Genomic DNA, 22,026 nt, shown 5'->3' with positions numbered 1-22,026 from the left:
CACGAACCAATCATTTTTCTTGAACATCGCTGATCGATACATTGCTTGCCATATCTAGCACCTTTCTTGTGATGAGATACATGTGTGGATCCTAGCGCTTCATTGTTATTCCGTACTCCGTATAACGTGTTTTATCACCGAGTGGATCATATCACCGAATGGATCACTCAATTTACATACAAAATTCGTTTGTATATAACTGTATACTTTATTTATTTATTAATAGAATTTTTCAAAATTTGATATATAAAATCTAATTATAAAGATATTATAAAAATCTAACTTTTTTTTTTCGAATATTCAAATCAATATAAGAATTATTATAGAAATGGTTTTTTTATAACGAAAATCGTAACATTTTCGATTTTTTATCGAATTTGATAGAAATATTTATATAAAAACCAAAATTTTAAAAATTTTAATTCTTATTATTATTTTCAATCCTTTTAGTTTTCAAAAATAATGATTGGTTATTAAAAATAAGAATATTTAAAAATAGTGAATTTGAGTGTATTTTCAAATGATCCATTTAGTGATATGATCCACTCGGTGATAAACCACGTTATGCTATTCCGCTTATTCCGTGAGCAAAAGCGCGATGCATGAGCCCAAAATCTCCTCTGGAAGTTTTGGTGTGCAATTGACCCATGAACTTTGAAGTCTGAGCTAAAGGCCATGTCTTTAAAGGTTAGAGCCGGATAACCAAATATAGAATTGTATGGTAGTTTTGTAAGAGAGCCTGTTGACTGGGAAAACTCTTTCGAGAAAATGGATGGTTTCCCATGGAAATTATGGGATTATGGACATAGTAGTTTCGGCATCACAGACAGTTTCCCTAGGATATGAATATCAAACATGCAACTCTTCGTCTAAGTAAGCTGTCAAGTCCCTTGCATAGACCGGTGTAAGATTCACGTATCTCTGATAACGGAATAGGTAGGCCCAGCTGCTTATTCCTAGAGTATCGTCAGATGCATATATACTATGAGGACGAACCATTTCACGAATGAAGAACATCAGCTTGGCTTTTACCTCATTCCGAGAAACCCCGCACTAAAGCTTACCACGACGGCTAGCCTCGAGTTTCATAACGCAGGCTTTCGACAATGGATCCTGAGAATGACCCCGAGAAGGCTTCCGAGAAGACTTCCACACCCATTACCACGACATACGCTGACGAAGATTCTGCATACCTCGTAGCATTCACCGTCCCCCAAGATCCCAACAATCCAAAATGCTGGCCGACCTATCAGAAATGTCTCACTACGCTCGTTCTCTCATCCACCTGCTTCAATCGAATTGCTGTATCCACGATTATGGCACCTGCACTTCCCATAATCGAATCTGAGCTCCATATGACTCCCCCTGAGTCTGTTATGGCCATGTCCGTTTACTTGCTCGCCACAGCATTCGGCCCCTTACTTATTGGTCCGCTATCTGAATTATATGGACGACGCGTTGTCTTACATACCACGAATATATGGTTTCTGACTTGAAATATTGTATGTGGATTTGCGCACACGAAGGGGTTATTGATTGCTGCAGAATTGATGGCTGGTATTGGTGCTAGTGCTATTTATGCGTTAGGAAGTGGAGTTCTAGGAGATGTCTGGAGATCCGATGAGAGAGGAAGACCAATAGGGATTTATTCTTTGTTACCACTGTTTGGTGCAGCTGCTGGTCCTATTATCGGAGGTTATATTACGGAATATACAACCTGGAGGTGGATGTTTTGGTCAACATCAATTTATCAGGCGATAATGATCGTGATATCGATTCCTTTATTTCGAGAAACCCATGGTCCGACAATTCTTCGGCATGAAGCTGGGGAGCTCAGACGTAGTTCCGGGAATTCGCGTTACTACACAGAGGATGAGGCACTTGGAAAAGTAAGATCAGTTTCCTGGTTATTGATGAGAAGTTTTTCTAGGCCCGTTCGTTTACTTCTATTCCATCCGATTATTCAGGTCCAGGCTTGTCTTTCAGCTTTCGATTATGGTATCACCTACATTACTCTTTCCACCTACTCAGATATCTGGACTAAAGAATACCATGAGTCTATCTCCAAAAGTGGCCTTCACTATCTTGCCATGTGCCTCGGTGAGATAATGGGGGCACAAGTTGGAGGGCCATGATTAGATCTCGTTTTCCGCAGAATGAAACAGCGCGCGGATGGTGTTGAGAAGCCGGAATTTCGGGTCCCGATCATGATACCATCGTTCATTCTCATACCCCTTGGACTTTTAGTTTATGGATGGGCAGCTCAAAAGCATGCACCTTGGATCGTCATCGACCTTGGAGCTTTTGTATTATGTTTTGGTGTGCAGATTGGTGGAAAAGCATTGCAAGCATACGTTATCGATTCATATCCAGACCATACGAGTTCTGCATCTGCTGCATCACAATTTCTGCGCAGTTTAACTGCTTTTGGGTTTCCTTTGTTTGCACCGAGGATGTATCAAGTGTTGGGGCATGGGTGGGGAAATACCACATTGGCGTTTGTTGCTATTGCCATTGGCGTACCAGCGCCGTTGGGTATATGGCGGTACGGTCCGCGATTAAGTGCGAAGGCTTTGTCGAGTTATTGAAAGGTGAATGACGAATATTAGTACGCTTTATCGGAATGGATATCTATAGGGAATAACAAGACCAAGAACAAGCTGTGGACATGTATAGTTGTATATTTTTAATCGTTCGGGTTGTAGATCCATTTCTTCAACACTTACCACACTTTTTGATCCAAGAAAGCTTGGAAGATTGTTTGGGTTATCCGAACAAATATCAATCAATCGTCTCTTCGTCTACTTTGAACAATCATCACTACATTACCCAACTCTTTCCTACACAATGACACCAACTCGTTGGTGGTCAGAATCTCTTTCGGGAACCGTTTGATAATAATGCCAATCTTGAATGATCGTATTACTATTGGGACGAAATGATCTTGGCGATCTGAGTTTCAGAGAGAGAGCCGAATCCTTTCTGGAGCGTCTTCCAGATGCTGCCGACCTTAACATATCGCAAGGGCTTTTACGTATGATGCGAATGAGTGCATCCAACGTGAATGTCTATTCGCTTTGAACCTGAGACAAATAATGCTAAGACTTCAATGAAATTAAACTAAAAGCGACCAAACAAGCAGAAACCGTGGGAACATACACTAATGCAGAAGACGTTCTCGGTGACGTGATCAAACGTACCATAAATTAAATATCATCACCTCATTTGATAATGCCTTAGGTATACATACACAATTTCATTCGACTCTTCCGACCTCGTCATTAAAATGTAATCTAATCTCCGCCACCGCTAATCGTTCCACCGGCTTGTTTCCAACTTTGAGCCATTGCCAAGAAATTCGACAATTTCTTCGTTTGTTCATCATCGGCAGGGAAAACGTAATCAACATATTCCTCATAGCTATCATCATCGAGCTTTCTTCTTCTCTTCGTCTTTCTTGGCATTTGTTTCTGTACTTTCTCGATATCTTCCTCTGTACCGTGAGTACGTTCAAAGGAAAGATGAGCATTGAGGAGAGAAACACGCTGTGAATTTGTTAGATGTTGTGTTGAAATATTTAGATCAAGTGTGTGACATACCTCTTCCTTAAGATCCTTGTCTTTCATGCTCTTAAGGGCACGTTCGAAGATCTTCCTTGCGCGTGTTTTTGCTGCCTCACTGACTGGTTTCTCCTCATCCTCCTCTATCTCTTCCTCATCATCATCTGGAACGTTAATTTCGAAATGTGCATAACTGATCCAGACCTTCACATGATCTGTCTTCTCCAACAATCGCTCGTATAGATGTCTGGTGCGATCGTACTCTCCTTCTTCCTCCTCAAAGTCAATATACGCTTTCCATAATAATTCCGGCATATCAAGAACTTGTTGACTGATTGCCAACTCAAATATCGCACGAGTACGTTCCAGATCATCTAAACCTCGTTCCAGCTCAGCAAATTTAATCCAAGCTTGACAATTAGCCGGATTCCATTCGATATGTTTCTCGTAAAGGGTACGACATCTCACGAATTCGAAAAGTTTGATCTCCAGCTCAACATAACCTTTGAAAAGCTTATCTTTAGGACACATTCCGATAGCTTGACCTAAAGTCTTTCTGGCGGCTTGTAATTGCTGTTGTCGAATCTCGAACTGCGCCTTCATGAGCCAAATCTTGGCAAATGTAAATTTCTTGTGGGGTATCAATCTCAGACACTCTTGGTAAATCTGTCTCGCTCGCTCAACATCCTTTGACTCCATTTCCTCCCAAATAGCATAAAAAATCCACAAATAAATATAACGCCTCCAATGCCTCTTCTCCTGAGTTGGTGGAATTTGAGCAATGGCCCTCTCATAAACATCTCGAACTCGATCGACATCCCCTGAAGTTTCCTCCAATCTGGCATAGTCGAACCACGCATCGTAATTTTTGGGATTTTCCTTTACCTGCTCCTCATATTGAACTCGACGTTTCGAGATAATTACATCTTCCACACCTTCACGATCACCAAATTGTTTCTCGAAAGTCGTATAAGCTTTATGGAGGGAAATAGACTTTGATCGTGCCATACGGTCGAGGGCATATTTGTAAATGGCTCTTGCGCGTTCGTACTCCTTTAACTTTGCCTCAAATCTCGCATATGCAATAAAGAGTCTCTCATCCATAAAGTCTTCACCCAAAGCTTCAACAGCTGTTCCAAATACCTCTCTGACCAAATCACTAGTTCCATACTCTTCTTCGAATCTGGCCCATTTGATCCAATTTCTTGGTTCGGGATGTACCATAGTAAACCTTTGGAAGATTTCCCTAGCTCTTTGAAACTCGCCATATCGTTTCTCCAATTTGATGTAACTGCTCCAAGCTGCCTCATCTGGTTCCCAGGACATCCATCTTTCGAAGACTTGTCGTGTACCGGGAATATTACCAAGCATTTCCTCCATGTAACAATATTTGTACCACAGTTTATCAATTCTAGGCAGAATAGTGACGGCGCGATCCAATAAATTTCTGGCATGATTTATATTCCGCGATTTCATCTCCGCCTCGATATATCGAATCCATAATGTGACAGATGTTGAGTCGACATCTAATGCTCGTTCAAAAACGGATCGTGCTCGTTTGAATTCTTTCTGTTCCAATTCCCATTGCGCATACCTCATCCAATTGTTCATATTAATCCTATTCCTCCGCACATAATCCTCGAACTCTTTTCTTTTCCTCCCTTGGAATTCATGAAGCTCTTCGAGATCAGCAAACCGCTGAGTTGGTGCTTGAAGTCCTGGTTCTTGACGATCAACAGCTTCTCGTAGAAGTTGTTCTGCTGAGATTTGGATGGCACTGGCGGCCTTGTTTTTGACCTTTGGAGGCCCTCGAGCTTTCTCATATTCAGACTCCATGGTGGCGGTAGAGTTTAATTTCTTGAGGAAACAGTTGGTGTGATTCTGGTTCGCGTTCAAGACCTGAAGGTGTCGCGATAGTCAAAAAGATTGATTAGTAATACAATCTGCACCTACGCTAGCGGCCGCCTTTCCGGCTCGAGCTCTTCTCTAATTGATTTTCTATACCTTCACGCGCCAGCTACAACAAACAACATTACATTTAAGATGTCGACTCTCGCAGATGAATTATTGCAAGATTTTGAGGATTCTGGATCCGAAGGTGAAGGGAAGGATAATGCACACCTTTTTGCCGACCCTGACGAGGTCGCCCTAAGCATGAATGGGAACGCGACAGGACTTTCAGGCGCAAGCGAAATGGAGCTCGATGGCGATGAAGAAGCAGTCGACGAGGATGATGACATGGCAGGAATGACTAGTGGTGCTATCGATACTGCAGAAGATGAGGAGGCGACCAAAGCAAAAGTTGAAAAGATGCAACTTGGTGGAGTAGATGATGTGCGGAGTGTAGCAGGTTTGATGAAATCGTTGGAACCAGTTTTAGAGGTCAGTAGTATTTTGTATTTCCCTTTCTCACTTTGAAGACCTATGGTTTACATCTACTCTTTTGTGTCTTAGCCCTGACTCTTTCCTCGATTTGACAGAAAATCGCACACTTTCAATCATTACCTCCCGATAAACAAACGACCTTTGTAGGCTCGGTCGAAGACAACCCAGAATATCATCTCTTAACGCAAGCAAACACTTTGTCGACATCTATCGATAGTGAAATCATCCTAGTACACAAGTTCATACGAGATCATTATTCGATTCGATTTCCGGAATTGGAAACATTGGTCACCAACCCATTGGATTATGCTAAAGTTGTCACTATTATTGGGAATGGACCTATGGACTCGGAAAACATTAAGACGCTTCAAACATCGAAAGATAATCGACTTGGAGCTACACTAAGATCCGTTTTGGATGGTCCATCTGTTATGATTGTTACGGTCGAGGCAACAACTACAAAAGGTCGAGAAATGTCACCACATGAACTCGAAAGAGTACTTCGTGCTTGTGACATGACTCTTGCATTGGACAAAGCGAAAAAGACTTTAACTGATTATGTTCAATCACGCATGAACTTATTCGCTCCAAATCTTACAGCCCTCATTGGATCTCTCACAGCCGCACAACTACTCAATTTCGCTGGAGGTTTGACAGGCTTAGCAAAGACACCTGCATGCAATCTTCCTCCTCTAGGATCCAATAAATCATCCGGAACAGGTTTTGCTACTAATGTTGGAGTTCGCCAGCAAGGATTTCTTTATCATTCTCCTATTATTCAAGGCATTCCCAACGATCTTAAGAAACAAGCTATGCGTATTGTTTCCGCTAAAGTTGTCCTAGCCGCAAGAGTTGACCGCGTTCATAATAGCCCAGATGGGTCTACAGGTGAAGAATTGAAAGAACAATGTATCACTCGACTCGAAAAGCTCACTGAGCCTCCTCCAAATAAAGGTGCTCGCGCACTGCCAGCTCCAGATGATAAACCTGCACGGAAACGTGGTGGTCGACGTGCTCGATTAGCCAAGGCGGCAACTGCTATGACCGATTTGAGAAAAGCGCAAAATAGAATGGCATTTGGAAAGGAAGAGAAAGAAGTTGGTTATGGTACTGGTGACGGAACTAAGGGTATGGGTATGATTGGACAAGGCAATGACGGACGTATTCGAAATATTCAAATAGATCAACGTACAAAAGCCAAACTTTCCGCAAAGAACAAGGGGTGGGGTACTTCGACTCCTATGAGTGGTTCCGCATCATCACTTCGAGGATTTGGTCAATCAGCTGGTAATATAGATTTACGGGGTAAAGGCTTAAGAGCATCAGGTGTAGGAGGATTGAGTACTAGTACTGGAGCTAGTGCAGGAACTGCTAGTAGTTTGGCATTTACGCCAGTTCAAGGATTAGAATTGGTAGATCCAAAGAGAGTGGCAGAAATGAAGAGAAAGAGGGCAGCAGAAGAAGATAAATGGTTTAAAGGTGGAACTTTTACTCAAGTTGGCAATGGTGGTGGTGATAGCAGTATGGGACCTCCTCCCAAGAAAGTAGATTCTGGTTCTGGTAAAATGGGTCCACCTGCATTGCCGAAGAAATCGTAAAGAGGGTGGGTCGGATCCTATAAGTTGGAAAAGGGAGTTTGAGGAGAAGGGAGCATTATTATGGCGTTTTGGGGGCGGATAGGTGTTTTACAATACCATAACAAGCAGAGTTTTTGCTTATCCAATGAATGGGCGGAAATTGAAGAATGTAAGATTGTTTCAGATCACCAAATGCTTGCAAATAAATTGATACGGTATTCATTGCCTGATGACAATGCTGACAGCAGTTCACATTATTTTTTCGCCCAAATGTTCATCTTGCAATCAAGCTCAAGTCTACTCCACGACCGTACTCAATCCCGCGTAGCTTCATACTACTTCTTTACGTAGCTCATACTACTTTTAACAATGCGTTGACATGCTCCTCAAGAAGCTTCTCTACCATAACATTCATTCCGTTTTCAAGAAACAATTCCGATCAATCTCCAAACTCACTCAAATGACATTTCTTACTGGCTCATTTACCATCTGGACCCTACATGCAATGTTGTCTATCCATCGAATGATCATTAAATACAGACCATTTCCATCATGCCTATGTTTTGCTTCTAGTCACCGAGCTACCAGTATGAAGTCAAGCTCATTTGGTTCATCTGCCTGCCACGATCGATCCAACGAAATGGCATTGATCCGAACCTCTCGAATTGGACCTCTTATAGTCATGCCCTAATTGTCAAGGATAATTGGATCTGAAGGACCCACATCTTCATCTCTAAATTTCTCGTGATTGCCAGATCAATTGGGTAAAAGGCGAGGGACAACAATTCCCTCCCCCCAATTTGTCTCATCTTACCCATATACATTACCTTATGCTATCTCTTTAGCTCTGAATAATGGCCACTTATACCTACAAGCAACCGCAATCCGAAGACAACGTCGGTAAGTACAAGTAGGTCATACTCAGGTTCGTAGCCAGCACCACGTACAGGTAGAGATTCGTCTTTGCTGGCCTCCCCCGCCGCATCCATACGATGCCCATATCCATCCACCTATCTCCCTCGTCTATCCTACAGGTACTTATGGTTCCCAAGCCATTCTACCTCCGCTCCACTCAACCCTCCCCTTAGGTAACTTGCAGGTTCCCAAGCCTCTATCTACTCATCCCCTTAGGTAACTTTCAAACAGGTTCCCAAGCCTTGTCTATCCCCATTTACCACCAGTAGCCACGGTTGTCACCATTCCTAACCACAGGATCCAGTCCTATGGTGATGTTCTTCATGACATCCCTCATGGTTTTCCACCCAGAGACACCCTTCTGGGCTCTGCGAATCCCATTCGTAACCACTTTTTGAGCTCTATGTAGCTCTTTGTAAACATCCGGTGCATTCCTGGGGCACACAGCCGGGACGGTCTTCTTTGGTAAGACCCAGGTGCTACGAAGAGCAGGCGGAAGTAGGTTTTGTCCATCGACCCAGGTATTGTAGTCCTGGGCTCGTTGTTGGAGCTCCAAAATCTCCGGCTTGAGTGCTGAAGGGCACTTCAAGCATCTTCCCCGTTGGTCCCGGCAGTATGTGCACTTCGCATCGGCCTTCATGGCAATAGCACGCCGGCTTGCCTGGTGAAGGATGCAGCGCGAGGTAGGATCGAGGGCCACTTTCGACACGCAGCGCACACAAGTTGGGGTGGGCTCGATGGGTGCCGGGGGGCTGTTTCAGATATTAGTCAGTTTTATTGTGTGGAATTGGTTGAAACAGATGAAAGGATTAGGTATCTAGGTCATTATCAAACGTTGAATATAGTATAAACTGTTGCAGAGACGAGATAAATTAAGCAATTTCTCTTACGGTTGAATATTTGCCATTGTGGCAGAAGGACTAAGCACCGAAAGAACCAGGAAGGTAATGCGGCGATGGAGAATCAGGAGGATAGCAGAGGCGCAAGGTGAAAACAAAGAAAGGAAGCAGAAAGGCAAGAATCAAAGATTGCGTGGGAGAAACGTCGAATTCCGAGTAAATACTCGAATTTTTAATCTTTGTTATTGCTAAAGAGTTCAAAAGAGGTCAAGGAAGGCAGTAAGTTAATAAGAGAATTAAATTGGCACGTGTTTTGATTGATTCAACTATTGCACCAATTACAGGTTTTGCTTAGTCGCTTAGGGAAAATGCCCCTCGAGGGGGGAACATTAAGTTGATGGGAAGTCAATCAATCATTTGACTAAAAACAACTTTGTAGATTTGATGTTTATAAATAATCTAATCTCGAGAATCTGAGTTGATAGTCGTATAATTGTGTTTGACGTCCCTAGATCATCCTGTCACTTGGTGATTGTATTCATCTAATGACTTTGATTGATATGTCTAAATTGTCAAATAATGGATTCATTCGTCTCGTAACCTTATGTAAACTACTTGATATGTCTTTAGGGTTCTTAGAGCTAGATAAAGGTTCTCTTACATACCTCAAATTCTAGTTAAAATGTCTCAAGTGTCTTGATAACAGCTAGGAGATTACTAAATGTCTTTCGACGATAGTTATTACAACTTTAGCAACAAGTTGACAGTTGAGTTTGCTCTGTTGGCACTCGGCTATAAATTCAGTTCTTCAACATTTCAAAATCTGAATATTTCACAAAGTTCTTTCCTCTTTAAGCTGCGTCTTATGGGCCGAGACCTTGTAAGTGTTTCTTTCTTATTCTAAAAAGCTGTTATTTCTCTCGAGTAAGATCTAAAAGTCGAACCTGAAGTTTTGTAATCCACTTAATGATCTTATCTCTACATCTTTGTATCTTTAGACGATACTATTGACATATCTATAGAGCTACTATGAGATAACTGTCTACTACAATGTTAAACTTCAGATGACAACAGTTGGAATTCCCGGCCACATTTAATGATGACTATGAAAATACACTATCTTGTGATAAAAATACACATAAATTCTTTATTACATATATTCTGTCTATTTTTTACAATGATTACTTGTTATTAGATAACTTTCAGACAGGTATCTTACATACTGCAGATATTTCAGATACTACTCGCTAATGAATATCGACAGATTGTAATTCCTATCATAAAATCATATCAATGTCAGATTCAATATTCATAACTACCTAACTAGAGTTAAATTATACACTGACGATAACATTCATGATCCTACTATGAAAACCAGAAGCAGTTCATGCCAAGATTACATATATACTCTATACATCTTCCTCTTTCCTTTTCGTATCAACTACACGCTAACCACCTCCTCCAAATCTTTCAACCCTGTTATATGTTTTGTACACCTCCATAAATATACTCTAATACGCTAGCAACACCAAAGCCTCCATTTCATGCCTTGTATTTTCATATCACATAGGAGAGGTGAGGTGTCGAGAAGCCCCGCAATTTAAGCGAATATAGCTCTGGAAGCCGAACATACTCATTTGACTACTAAGCGAATGCATGATGAAGATATTACTATTCTCAGGTCATACTGCACTGTAAGAAGGTGATGGGTTTTCATATTTTGAAAATGAGATTGATAAGTAAGTCGGGAACAGAGCCTCTTGGGAACTTTTGGTACTTCGAAAGATGTCGTGAAGATGTCGTGAAGATGTCGTGAAGATGTCGTGAAGATGGATGGGAATAAGAGCTAGGATCTAATTAGTCCTATAATCTATCTCTATTGTATAGAACTTTAATGGTCAAATTCGATATATTTACTGTAGTTACCAAATCAAGTCATTCATACCAATCATCTTATACCTTTCTTGTCTCCAAAACTGTACGATTTTCCACAACAACAGAAAATTCTTTCATATCATATCTCTAGTTATCCCTACCAGGTATTCACATTTTCTCCGCAGGAATTAAATAAAAGAATAAGTTGCGAGTTTATAGACCAATTATTACAAGCCTTTGACTTGAATATGATCAGACAATCGATCATACTCCCCAGGAGCATGAAAGAGGTATGCCTCTACGTCTTGAAAAAACAATAGTTTATTTTTATTATTTCATATTTGAGGTGGTAGAGATGTGTTGGGAGGAATTCGTATCTTCTATATGTATTGGGACCTGTACTTTTCTTTAAATACAAATGAAACACTTTACTAATTTATCATCTGCATGAAGAAATAAATAACAAAGATAAAACAAAATGAACAACCACCCGAACTCTGAAAAATATTCTAATAATCATCAACCCAAGGAGCAAGCCTCAAATCAACAAAATACCAGAAGATTGAAATAATCACCAGCCAATCACCCCTAATTCTATCCCAGATTTCCAAAGGTATCAACACAAATTTAGTTCAGCAGTTCAACATCTAGATCTACCAAGAGAAAACCAAACAAGCTGCCTGGAAATTACAATTCCCTCTTCTCAACAAAACCAAAAAACACAAAAAACACAATTCAACAACATATGTTATACTCTCATCTGAATATATTCGAATTGCCTGCTATGATATTACCAACTCAAGCTTAAACTTGATGAACTATTCAAATAACTAACCGAAGAGAAAGAAAAAACTTCGGATGAAAGAAGAGTGGATATATTTTACATACGAGAACACGGAGATAGATATCATCGCAGAAGATAGAAAAGAGGTGAGAGATGGAAAGAAAAATCCGCGTACACCAGACTCAACAGGCTCCAGAGAATTTCATTAAAGACTTCTATGTTGAAAATAACGCAAATGAATCAAGATGATATGTTTTACAGGAAATCAGATATGTTATGTTGTGTCCACTTAAATAGCATCATGCTCTGAAAGAATGATAGAAAGAAAGAAAATTATATCATTCCACTCATTCCACTCACGCTACCCATCCATCCCACCACATCTCAACTCCAGTAATCTCACCACACTGAATAGATGAGATGTCTTACACCCATCTCCACCCCGTAGACTTTGATAAAGATGGAAGGATAGGTTGTGTAGTTACTTGACATACATACAATATACAGTAAGGATATCGGATATCATGCTTTCCCTCATATAGTCTCATTTCATATTTTCCTCCCAAAATAGCAACAGCAACAGAAACAACGTCGAGGATGTCACGCGAAATTCCTTGTCCATCTTATATCTTATATATCACATCTCCAATCTCTCATCTTCCATTTCCTACTTTCTTGAACCCTTCACATACTCTATCCATCCCCATCCACAAAATTTTAAATCCCTAATCCCCTCTCCCCCCCCCAAAATCAACCACATAACCGAATTACCAATCACCAAATAACCCTTTCAAAACAAACAGAAATTACCAATTCCACCCCCTTTTTCTTCCCGAAGTCTACAAACCCATTACCATATCAAATCTGCAAATTCCATCGCGCAGCTACTAACTAGCCACTACAAACCCATCTCATCTCATCTCGTACTTCCTCGAATTTTTTGATTTTCCTTGTCATAATATATCATATCATATCATATTATGGAATTGAACATCTTCTCTATATACAAATCACATCACATCACATCACATCCATCCATACTCCTACATCCCGATATCCAAAAAGAAATATATCTCATCTCGCTAATCCCTAATTAACCATCTCTTTCCTTGCCATATTCCCCTTTCTCCTTCCTCATCCTCTTTACCACCCCCCCCTCCTCCTCCCCCTCCCTTTCCTCCTCTCTCGCCCCCACGTCGCCCCTTCTCAAAACAACTACAAAAACCGTAGATCTTACCTCACTCACTCCAACTCCAACTTCACCCTAACCTCGCCCAACCCACACACATCCCGCACCCATCTCGCACACAGACCGATCCTACCCACCTCAACCCACCTTATCCGCAACTCGCCCCTCACAAGATCTCTGACCATCTCTGACCATCTCCCCTCACTATTTCCCATTATCCCCATGAACTATCTGGTTCACTACCTCAACTAACTACCTCTACTAACTACCTCTACTAACTACCTCTACTAACTACCTCTACTAACTACCTCTACTAACTACCTCTACTAACCTCCTTACGTATCCGTCCTATCCTACCCTATCCATTCCATCCATCCCTCACCTTCCTATTCTAGTAATATACCTCTTTCGTTAAACTTCATACCTCTTTCATCACACCCTATGTCCTAAACCCTCTTCATCACATCACATCCTAACCCTATACTCTCTCCATGACATCCTAAACCTAAACCCCATCCACCATTCCCTATCCATAAACAAGTAAGACATACAACATACGACATACAACTCACAAACTAATAACCTAATAACCCAACAACCTACCAACCTACCAATCCACAACCCGCAACCCCCAACAATTAGCTCCCCAACTCCCCAACCTAACAACTTAACAACTTAGATCTCCCGCACTACCATCTCACTACCATCCCACTACCATCTCAACACGGCCATCTCAACACCACCCCAACTCACAGACACACACCCCCTAACTCCAAAGCAAGCAAGCAAGCAAGCAAGCATCGCAATACCGTACGACTTGCCAAACAATGACATCTAGCTTCCTACCTCCCCAACTCAGACCCAATCCAACCCAACTCATTGTACTACACCATACGATACCACACTATACCAACCTAATGACTTAAGAATACGACATGATCATCACAACACGAATCACAACACGAATCACAACACGAATCACAACACGAATCACAACACGAATCACAACACGAATCACAACACGAATCACAACACATCACATCACATCACCAAACCAGACCAAACCAAATAAAATCACGGTCATAACAAAAAAACATAAACATAAACATTTCCGTTATTCCCGAAGCGCGCGAAGCCAAAAAAAAAAAAAAAACTTTCAAGAGAAAAATATGGAGAAATACGGTACTTACTTGCCTAGTAACTTTGTAAGCAATCACTTGAAATGTCAAAGAATTAGTGAAGAAGAAAGTACCGGTCGGTAGTGATTGATCTTCCACCACGCACCGTAACGTAGCATGTATGTCTGTAAATGTATGCGATACTTCCTCTTCTCATATACGGAGCTCTCCATAGTTTCTCATCTCTCATCTTTCTTTTTTCCCCTTCTCTCTCTCTGAACCTCAATCTCAATCTCCGCATCTACCTCTTCATTTACCTCCCGCTCCCTCTCCATCATCATCCGCGTCCAGATTCCCATCCAAATTGCCATCCCAATCCCCATCCCCCAACCCGCTCCGACCCCTACAATACCCTCCCCACCAACCCTAAACAAGCAACTCCAACCTACAAACTCTAACCAAACCCCATCATCGCATCTTCCGCGCCACCACCACCATCACCTAAACATCTGCACTCGCCGCATATCCCCTCATTCGTGCATCATCGGAAGCTTACACCCATCAATAGTCCCTGCGCCATCTAGACTTACCTCCGCCGACGATACTAAGAAAACCCTCCTGCAAGCCTGACTTCTCTTAGCCTCCGATCCCAACTCCGACGCTGACTCCGATTCGAGACTATTGGTTCGGCGATACTCATGCAATGCCATGCATACCGCACGCACCATTAATAGGTCAGAGAGAGTGGTGCGCCGATATAACTTAATTTTTTTAGCTTCACATACGTATTGTACCGGTCGGATGGACCGTGAGATCGGACTTTATGTTACGATATGTACCGACATCAAGTCGATAATAGATAAAGTGAAGAGAAATAAGAAGTCGATAAAAAGCAACAAAGTCTAAATTGAAGTTTGATTGTGTGGATCGTGGGTTGGTGGATGGTGATTGGTGATTGGAGGCTGGGAAGTGGACAAAATAGAGTTTAAGCCAGGAGTTGGAGATCGAACCACTGTGGGGGAGACCACTGATCACAAATTGGTCCAGAACTTCAAATTAATTAACCTATTTTACTTTAATCTGTAACTCTACTTGATGTACTTTTTGTAACATTGATGAATTTGTGAATGAGCCTTGACAGTCACATCAAAGCTTTGAACGTAGTTGGGAGTATCGAAGCAAGCTTTATGGTAAATATGAGTGTACTGACGACGAGCACTTGATACACGTTATTGAAACGAACACTGGGCACATATGCCTCCAAACTTTCAAATGTGGAAATTCTGCCTTGGCCATCATCTATTCGCACGGCGCACTATGACGTGATACCACAAGCAACAAAGTAAACAAAAGTTGACCTTGGTGAATTAAACCTGCAATTCAAATATATTTGCACTTGTTATTAGCTATACTGAAATGGCAATAATATTGCCAATGAATGGCTTATTTGCCTCCTGCAGATAGAAAAAGGCACATCCATTCATACCTCGAAACAAGAGAAGTAAACATGGATGATTCTGCAATGATTCTCCCGAATCAGAAGTTCAATTCGCATACCAATGCAGGCCAAGAACGCTTCAAAAAAGTACAAGTTCCGTATCATTTTTCGGCATACCTCTGAATGGTCCCTCTTACCTATATGGGAAAGTCATAGAGATATTCCAAGTCATAGATATCATGCAGTATGATGTTGAAGGATGAATCAACTAACACGATACTAACTAATGGACGCCTAAAAAGAACGACAGGATCAATGGAACTACCTTAAACCCGGGTCGGGCCACCAGTTCAAACTATCGAAAGGGACCTCAACTACAATCAGTCGAGTTGCTTGGAAATCGAAGTTGACCGGTGAAATTTGTGGTGAGAAATTAGTTTATACACAGCGTCAAAATAATTTCGCCGGGTTCTTTATGCGTACATATCAAGCGTTACAATGAGAAGAGAATGATTGGATATTGAACATCCGAATTCATATACATCATGAAGTACGCCACCGTTCTAATACTTAACGGCTCACGCCGTTGATTGATTTCGTGAAAATTTAGTCAAAAAATTGTTCAAACTACATAAACTCTGTTTATGTTGTAACCCGAAAAGTATATCTTCCAAGAACTTTGACATACAACCTATTATCGACACGCATAAGTTATAACTTTCAATGTCAAATTCTTGACGGAAGCAATTCACCATTCCGCTTGTTGCAACGTTGCAACACAACTTTCTTTGACATCACGTTCGTAAATTCATGTTGAACGGCATCACCCTAACACTCTACCACAATCCCTGGTATTCGGTACCGATTTGGATCGGAAAGGAACTTTAGTCAAGTCACTCTAAAAGACCCTTCAGATTGGCGGGAGATGGTAGTTTCGTAACAACATTGTAGTGCTGTGTGATGTAACCAATTGTTTGGAGGATGTTGTAATAGGATAAATGAGGGGTAATTATGTTAGATTGAGTAGTATTATTTGTACAACACTAGTTGGTATTCTCTTTGATAATTACATGTTTCTTTTTAATTCCATTGACAGAAGGGGAGAGGAATAGCTGTTGAGAAATCGCGAAAGAAACTTTTCTTTTCCGAGACATTGGACCATTGAATGATAGAGGCTCGAGAGAGTTTAGATTTCATGATACTTTTGGGATGTGATATCGATAAGAAAGACATTACAAGCTTGACTGGTGATAGATCTGCAAACCTAGAAATTCATACTTATGAATGAGCGACCTATTGATAAAATTAAACCGCCCGTCCATACCATCCCGTCCGTTCAAACTCCAAGGGTCCAATATACATAAAGGGTCTGTTCACCTTAGCACTCACGTACAACCTCCGTAAAGTTTATCGCGACTCCAAATTTCACAGCCATACATTGATCAAATCCCCTCCGAGATACTTCCGCAGAGTAATGTCACACATGGGAGACGTTAGAAGAATTGATGGAAATGTGACAGAAATGCATGTGGTAGATGTTGTGTACGTAGATGTTGTATACTTATAAATCTGTTTTAAATCGGCATTGGCGACTGGCGATCTTGCGGGATACACACGTGAAGAGTTCCCAGCCGCTATAGGTTGGTTGTGCCACTCGGCTTTGTATGCGATTGTTGACGGCTGAGTTTGAAAAATGTTTGTAGATTGGTATTGGTTGGAAAGGATATGGTGTGAGGATACTATTTAGATGTTGTATAAAATGCTTGAGAACAATGAATTGAACTGAATGCTTTTGCAGGTTTTGCGTAAAACATACCAAAACACATACCTTGTGGTTGATATCAAGTATACATACGCTTGATCGATACGTAAGATTACTTTAACCTTGGATATCGTATCTGTGTGATATCTAGGTACCAGTGTCGTACTCGGTTTAACTGGGTCATGGACACTTTCCAACTGATTGAGGTTAATGGATAATTGAGACTTCGTATCAATTAAATCAATTCAAACTTTAGAAGTATGAGTGGGATCAGTCAGACTCGTCAGACTCATCATACGATATCTGAGGTAATTTCTATCAACCTTTCTGTATTAGTCATATATTATTCAGCAACCATGTGATCACATCTCATCGACGCATCGACGCCATGAAGGTGAGCTTCTCTTTTTCTCTTCTATCGTCGATGATTGAAAAAATTAGATGAAACATCCGTCCCGCCCAGTACATCATTTTAATATTTTTTTTTCTCCCTCGGGCGGGTCCTCCTCTTTCAATCGGATTTGACTCAGATCATCGTCATAGGGGATCTCGATTTCTCCAAACAAGCTTCTAGAAAAATCTTTCGACGATATAAAATAAAAGATCCCCTCGCATTTTTTTAATCGAACCCACACCGAATCTCCTTCAGAGTTCCAACTATGCCACGTTATCAAGCAGAGTTAGAAACATGGTACTTGGGTCCTCATGAAAACGTTCTTTTGATCAGAAAATCAATGGTAGATCTTATTGTAAAGCCAATATTGACTGAGTGGACTCCACCGGATCACGATGACTTTCTGACCATTTTCCGAGTATCATACCCTTATTTTCAAAATGCATCGACGATGAGGCTCGCATTAGGTTTAACGTTGCTCTGCCCTGTCAGCTTCAACATCATCTAGAACGCACTCTGACTAGGATTCGAACTTTAAACACCGACCATCCCTTGTCTTGACTAGGAAACTCCAGGGCCCATGCTCCACCGATTCCACCAGATCACGTTTAGAGGACGAGAAGCGACCGGGGATGAGTAATGCTCCACTCCATGATCCGCTCTCCAACCGCTTTCAAAGGGAATTTAGGGAAGGGATTCGAGGGAAGTTCTCATTCTCATACTCATCCAGGATAAGAGCTGTAAGCAGGTGCCCAAGTAATCTTCCTCCCCGACTAGGGATATAAAAATATCCTGGTCTCCTGCTCTGCTCCACTGCTCCCCTGCTCCCCTGATATCCTGATTCAAAACGAAACCCCTCATATGCATGATGCTCATTGCTCATATGTATGCGAGTGTGTTAAGCTTCTCCATATCCACGATGATACACCCGTTTTCTCGATCGACTTTTGTCCGTGTGACGTCAGGGGAATTGCAGAATCCCATGTTTGGATATCTGCCTATCTCCATCTTGGGCTTGGGGTGGAGAGTATAATGAGAGACATTATTGTGACTCTTTTTGTCTCGACTCGTTTTTTTTATATTTTTGATTCTCTGAGTCGGAGTAGGAGAGGGAGATCGATCACATAAGTCACTTTATGGATAACTTCATTTCTTACATAACATTTTAACTTTTGATCCTTTTCATCTCCGTCCGCCGTGCCTAATATCTATGGAAATTACTTTGATCTGGATTCATCTTGATTCAAATCATCCTCATCATAAAACTCCCAAGATCTACGGCACTTACTGATGAATTATTCACCGTTCTTGGGTGGCGTCTGAAGAATACTTAGCCAAGTAGACAATTTCAAGAATACTCGCGAAAAATCATAACATACAGATAGATACACAATACAACAGCACACACACACATATATACATCCATCCATCCACACATCCACACACCTCTTCCCTTTTCATTAAAAAAAACTTTAAAGGGTCCGCTGCCCAGAAACCTCAATCCCTAAGCTAAAGTTAACGAGTGCGTGCGCGTTTCGGCATCATCGGCTTAGTTTATCTATCGACGCAACAGATACCTTTCATACCATGTCAAAGTCCAAGCTTCTTGTTCCTGGCTGATGGAGCAACGGGTCCCCCAAATTGCGGATGACTGAACAAGCAGGCAGTCATCCGCATCTAATCATTTTGTTGCTATACCATTTCAAGTAGTATTTCCTACTTTGGGTCATGTAGGTTGTCACTCTGTAAGTACGTACCCGCTCGGGGGTTTTCTACCGGGATTTGGTTTTTCTGGTTTTTGGAGATGTTGTATGTTGTGGATTGAATGTTGTATGTTGTACAAGCTCTTGTGTTTGTATAGGCTGTCGATTAGTGAGTGATTTGAAAGCCTGATGGATGATGAAGGGTCAACCACCAAAATTCAAACATCGATAAATTTCTCGACATTGAGAGAAAGAGAGAGAGAGAGAGATGAAATCACCAAATACAACGGAGGAATCTCTCCGCCACAATTTACTACATCCTGGAATATGACTCAAAGCATAGGAGAGATAAATTCAAACACACATGGTAGGGTCTTTGACTTTGTATGACAATAGGTGATTGTTGAACGCATATATGTGAAGAGGAAGTTTCTTTCCAAAATTAAACAAAAAAAGTTGGCAAGAGTTGTGGTCCGCACAAGTTACACAATCGTGATGTAGAGTCGAAGGCGAGAAAGCATCATTATCTACGATCATTTGGCGTGGGGCAGAGGCGGAGATGAGTCCGTCGCTCCTATCTACCTATCGGAGTTTTTTGATTAATTGAAGGCGGGCGAGAAACTTCAACTTCAACTTCAACGTCAACGTCAAGATGGGCACGATATAGGTAGGAAGAAAAAATCACGATGTTTTTCGCGACGACGAGGTGATGTAAATCGTTTGTAGATGATCTCGAAAGGATTTTACATCATGTGCAATGCAAGTAAATGACTTTAGTAATCAATTCAATTGGTACTCAATATGACATATATATGTATTTAAGAACCCAAACCCATAACAGAGGGGTCTGAGTTACTGATAAAACCCACCCGATATAATCTATCATTCAAATAACAGGCAATGAGAGCATAGCATAGCATAGCATAGCATAGCATATGCATCCTCGGATCTACGAAGGACATAAAAAAAAGACTGTGTAACAAGAGGCAATATTGCATCAACCGATATTTTCAAACTCACAGTTTCATCTAGGCTGTACTGTACAGGTCACACGGGATACGATACAACGAAGGAGATATCTCCGCTCGCAGACAGGCTCGCACGGTAAAGAGGATGAGTGTTGTATGCATATGTATGAAAGCGGATGCGGAAATCCGTCTTTGCGCATCCTTGGTGGAAAAGGAAAAAGAAAAAAGGCTTTCGCGCGTGGGGGAGCTGGTGAGGATTGAGCACGGAGGAATATGGATAGGGGTGAGAGGAGGTGAATGGGTGAGATGATATGATATGATGATCCCGAGAGCCTTATGTGGTACAGATTACATGTGTGTATGTATGTGTGTGTGTGTGTGGGGAGGTATATTTCGTAGGGTGGTACGGAGAATTGGTGATACATGTGATAAGTGATAGAGAAGCGGGAATGTGAGGACGTACGTGCGAGAGCTCTCCCGTCTCGTCTCGTCTCGTTTTCAGGCGGACCCTGTTTGAGATGTATGTGTATGTGTTTGGTGCGAGGACGAGGGAGCAAAATGGAAAGAAACTGACCAAACGGATCAACGCAACGAGGGAGCAAAACGGAAACTGACCAGACAGATCAACGAGACGAGATGAGCGACGAACAAGAATTTCTTGGAAAGTGGGCCCCTGGCATAGAAGCAGGTGGAAGGGAAGGAAGGAAGGAAGGAGGAAAAGAAAATTCGGGACCTAGGTAATGGGTATGGTGTACCGGTCCGTTGGCGAGGTAGATCTAGGGGTCTAGCTGAGATAAATACAGAGATCTACCATGTCAGCCTGTGAGATCTTTGGAAAAGGGCTGGGAGGGGTGTAGTGGGAAAGTTAGATATACCTGGGTTACGGAGGACTTAGCTATGGACAAGAGGATATTTAAGATGGGAAAGTTTCGTGCGGTTCGACTAGTTGGTGGTTTCAACTGGGGGATACGAATACGTTAGGTTAACGATGATTGAATTTCATATTTTCCGATAGTATGGTATGGGTTTGGATTTTAGTAGATTGGTATGTGCTAGAGAATTTTTTATCATGAGTGAATACCTAGATAGACGGATGGACGGATGCTTCTTAGAGGCAAATTTATCTTATTTTTATCCCTTGGCTCATATGTATCTATGACGGGGCCAATACACTGAAACATGATGACTTCATTCTTCATGGCTTAACTTTTCACTCTCTGGTACGCTCGTGAAGAGAATGGATTGCGCTTTGTAATGTAATGAAAAGTATCATCCATTATACGTGTATGTGTGTGTGTTGTAAGGTATTATCAAAACGCCGCGAGAATATTCACGCAAGTAGCAAAATGTATATCTACCAGATCTCCATATATTTACTTTTACTATATATACATTATAGCTAACCTAAATGCCTAAATACTAGGTGTCTATCTAAGCATTATACTTTAACGACGGGGAAGAAGAAAAGATGAATGCTGTACCACATGTGCTTTGTACGGCGGAGACGCCATCGCAATGT

General features: G+C 41.5%; 6 protein-coding genes across 6 annotated transcripts; 3 read left to right on the top strand and 3 right to left on the bottom strand.

Moving 5' to 3' along the window:
- Positions 1–1,106: 1,106 nt before the first annotated feature.
- EAE97_002299 (uncharacterized protein) lies at positions 1,107–2,135 on the top strand (the record flags this gene model as incomplete). The annotated part of the gene is made up of 2 exons (XM_038872810.1): positions 1,107–1,428; positions 1,546–2,135. The coding sequence occupies 2 exons, from the start codon at positions 1,107–1,109 to the stop codon at positions 2,133–2,135; spliced, it is 912 nt and encodes a 303-aa protein (XP_038736016.1).
- A 21-nt stretch (positions 2,136–2,156) lies between these two features.
- EAE97_002298 (uncharacterized protein) lies at positions 2,157–2,588 on the top strand (the record flags this gene model as incomplete). Its single annotated transcript, XM_038872809.1, has 1 exon — positions 2,157–2,588. The coding sequence occupies one exon, from the start codon at positions 2,157–2,159 to the stop codon at positions 2,586–2,588; it is 432 nt and encodes a 143-aa protein (XP_038736015.1).
- Positions 2,589–3,293: 705 nt separating this feature from the next.
- EAE97_002297 (uncharacterized protein) lies at positions 3,294–5,396 on the bottom strand (the record flags this gene model as incomplete). Its single annotated transcript, XM_038872808.1, has 2 exons — positions 3,294–3,545; positions 3,600–5,396. The coding sequence occupies 2 exons, from the start codon at positions 5,394–5,396 to the stop codon at positions 3,294–3,296; spliced, it is 2,049 nt and encodes a 682-aa protein (XP_038736014.1).
- A 207-nt stretch (positions 5,397–5,603) lies between these two features.
- EAE97_002296 (uncharacterized protein) lies at positions 5,604–7,543 on the top strand (the record flags this gene model as incomplete). Its single annotated transcript, XM_038872807.1, has 2 exons — positions 5,604–5,942; positions 6,041–7,543. 2 exons carry the CDS (start codon positions 5,604–5,606, stop codon positions 7,541–7,543), a joined length of 1,842 nt encoding a protein of 613 aa, XP_038736013.1.
- A 1,150-nt stretch (positions 7,544–8,693) lies between these two features.
- Positions 8,694–9,344, bottom strand: EAE97_002295 (uncharacterized protein; the record flags this gene model as incomplete). The annotated part of the gene is made up of 2 exons (XM_038872806.1): positions 8,694–9,189; positions 9,328–9,344. The coding sequence occupies 2 exons, from the start codon at positions 9,342–9,344 to the stop codon at positions 8,694–8,696; spliced, it is 513 nt and encodes a 170-aa protein (XP_038736012.1).
- Positions 9,345–18,715: 9,371 nt separating this feature from the next.
- Positions 18,716–19,073, bottom strand: EAE97_002294 (uncharacterized protein; the record flags this gene model as incomplete). Its single annotated transcript, XM_038872805.1, has 3 exons — positions 18,716–18,968; positions 19,007–19,037; positions 19,058–19,073. The coding sequence occupies 3 exons, from the start codon at positions 19,071–19,073 to the stop codon at positions 18,716–18,718; spliced, it is 300 nt and encodes a 99-aa protein (XP_038736011.1).
- Between the last annotated feature and the right edge of the window lie 2,953 nt (positions 19,074–22,026).

Source organism: Botrytis byssoidea (assembly GCF_014898295.1).
Source record: "Botrytis byssoidea strain MUCL 94 chromosome Unknown BBYS_004, whole genome shotgun sequence".
Lineage (NCBI taxonomy): Eukaryota > Fungi > Ascomycota > Leotiomycetes > Helotiales > Sclerotiniaceae > Botrytis > Botrytis byssoidea.
The sequence above is the reverse complement of the archived record's forward strand: the minus strand, read 5'-3'. Positions and strand labels throughout refer to the sequence as shown.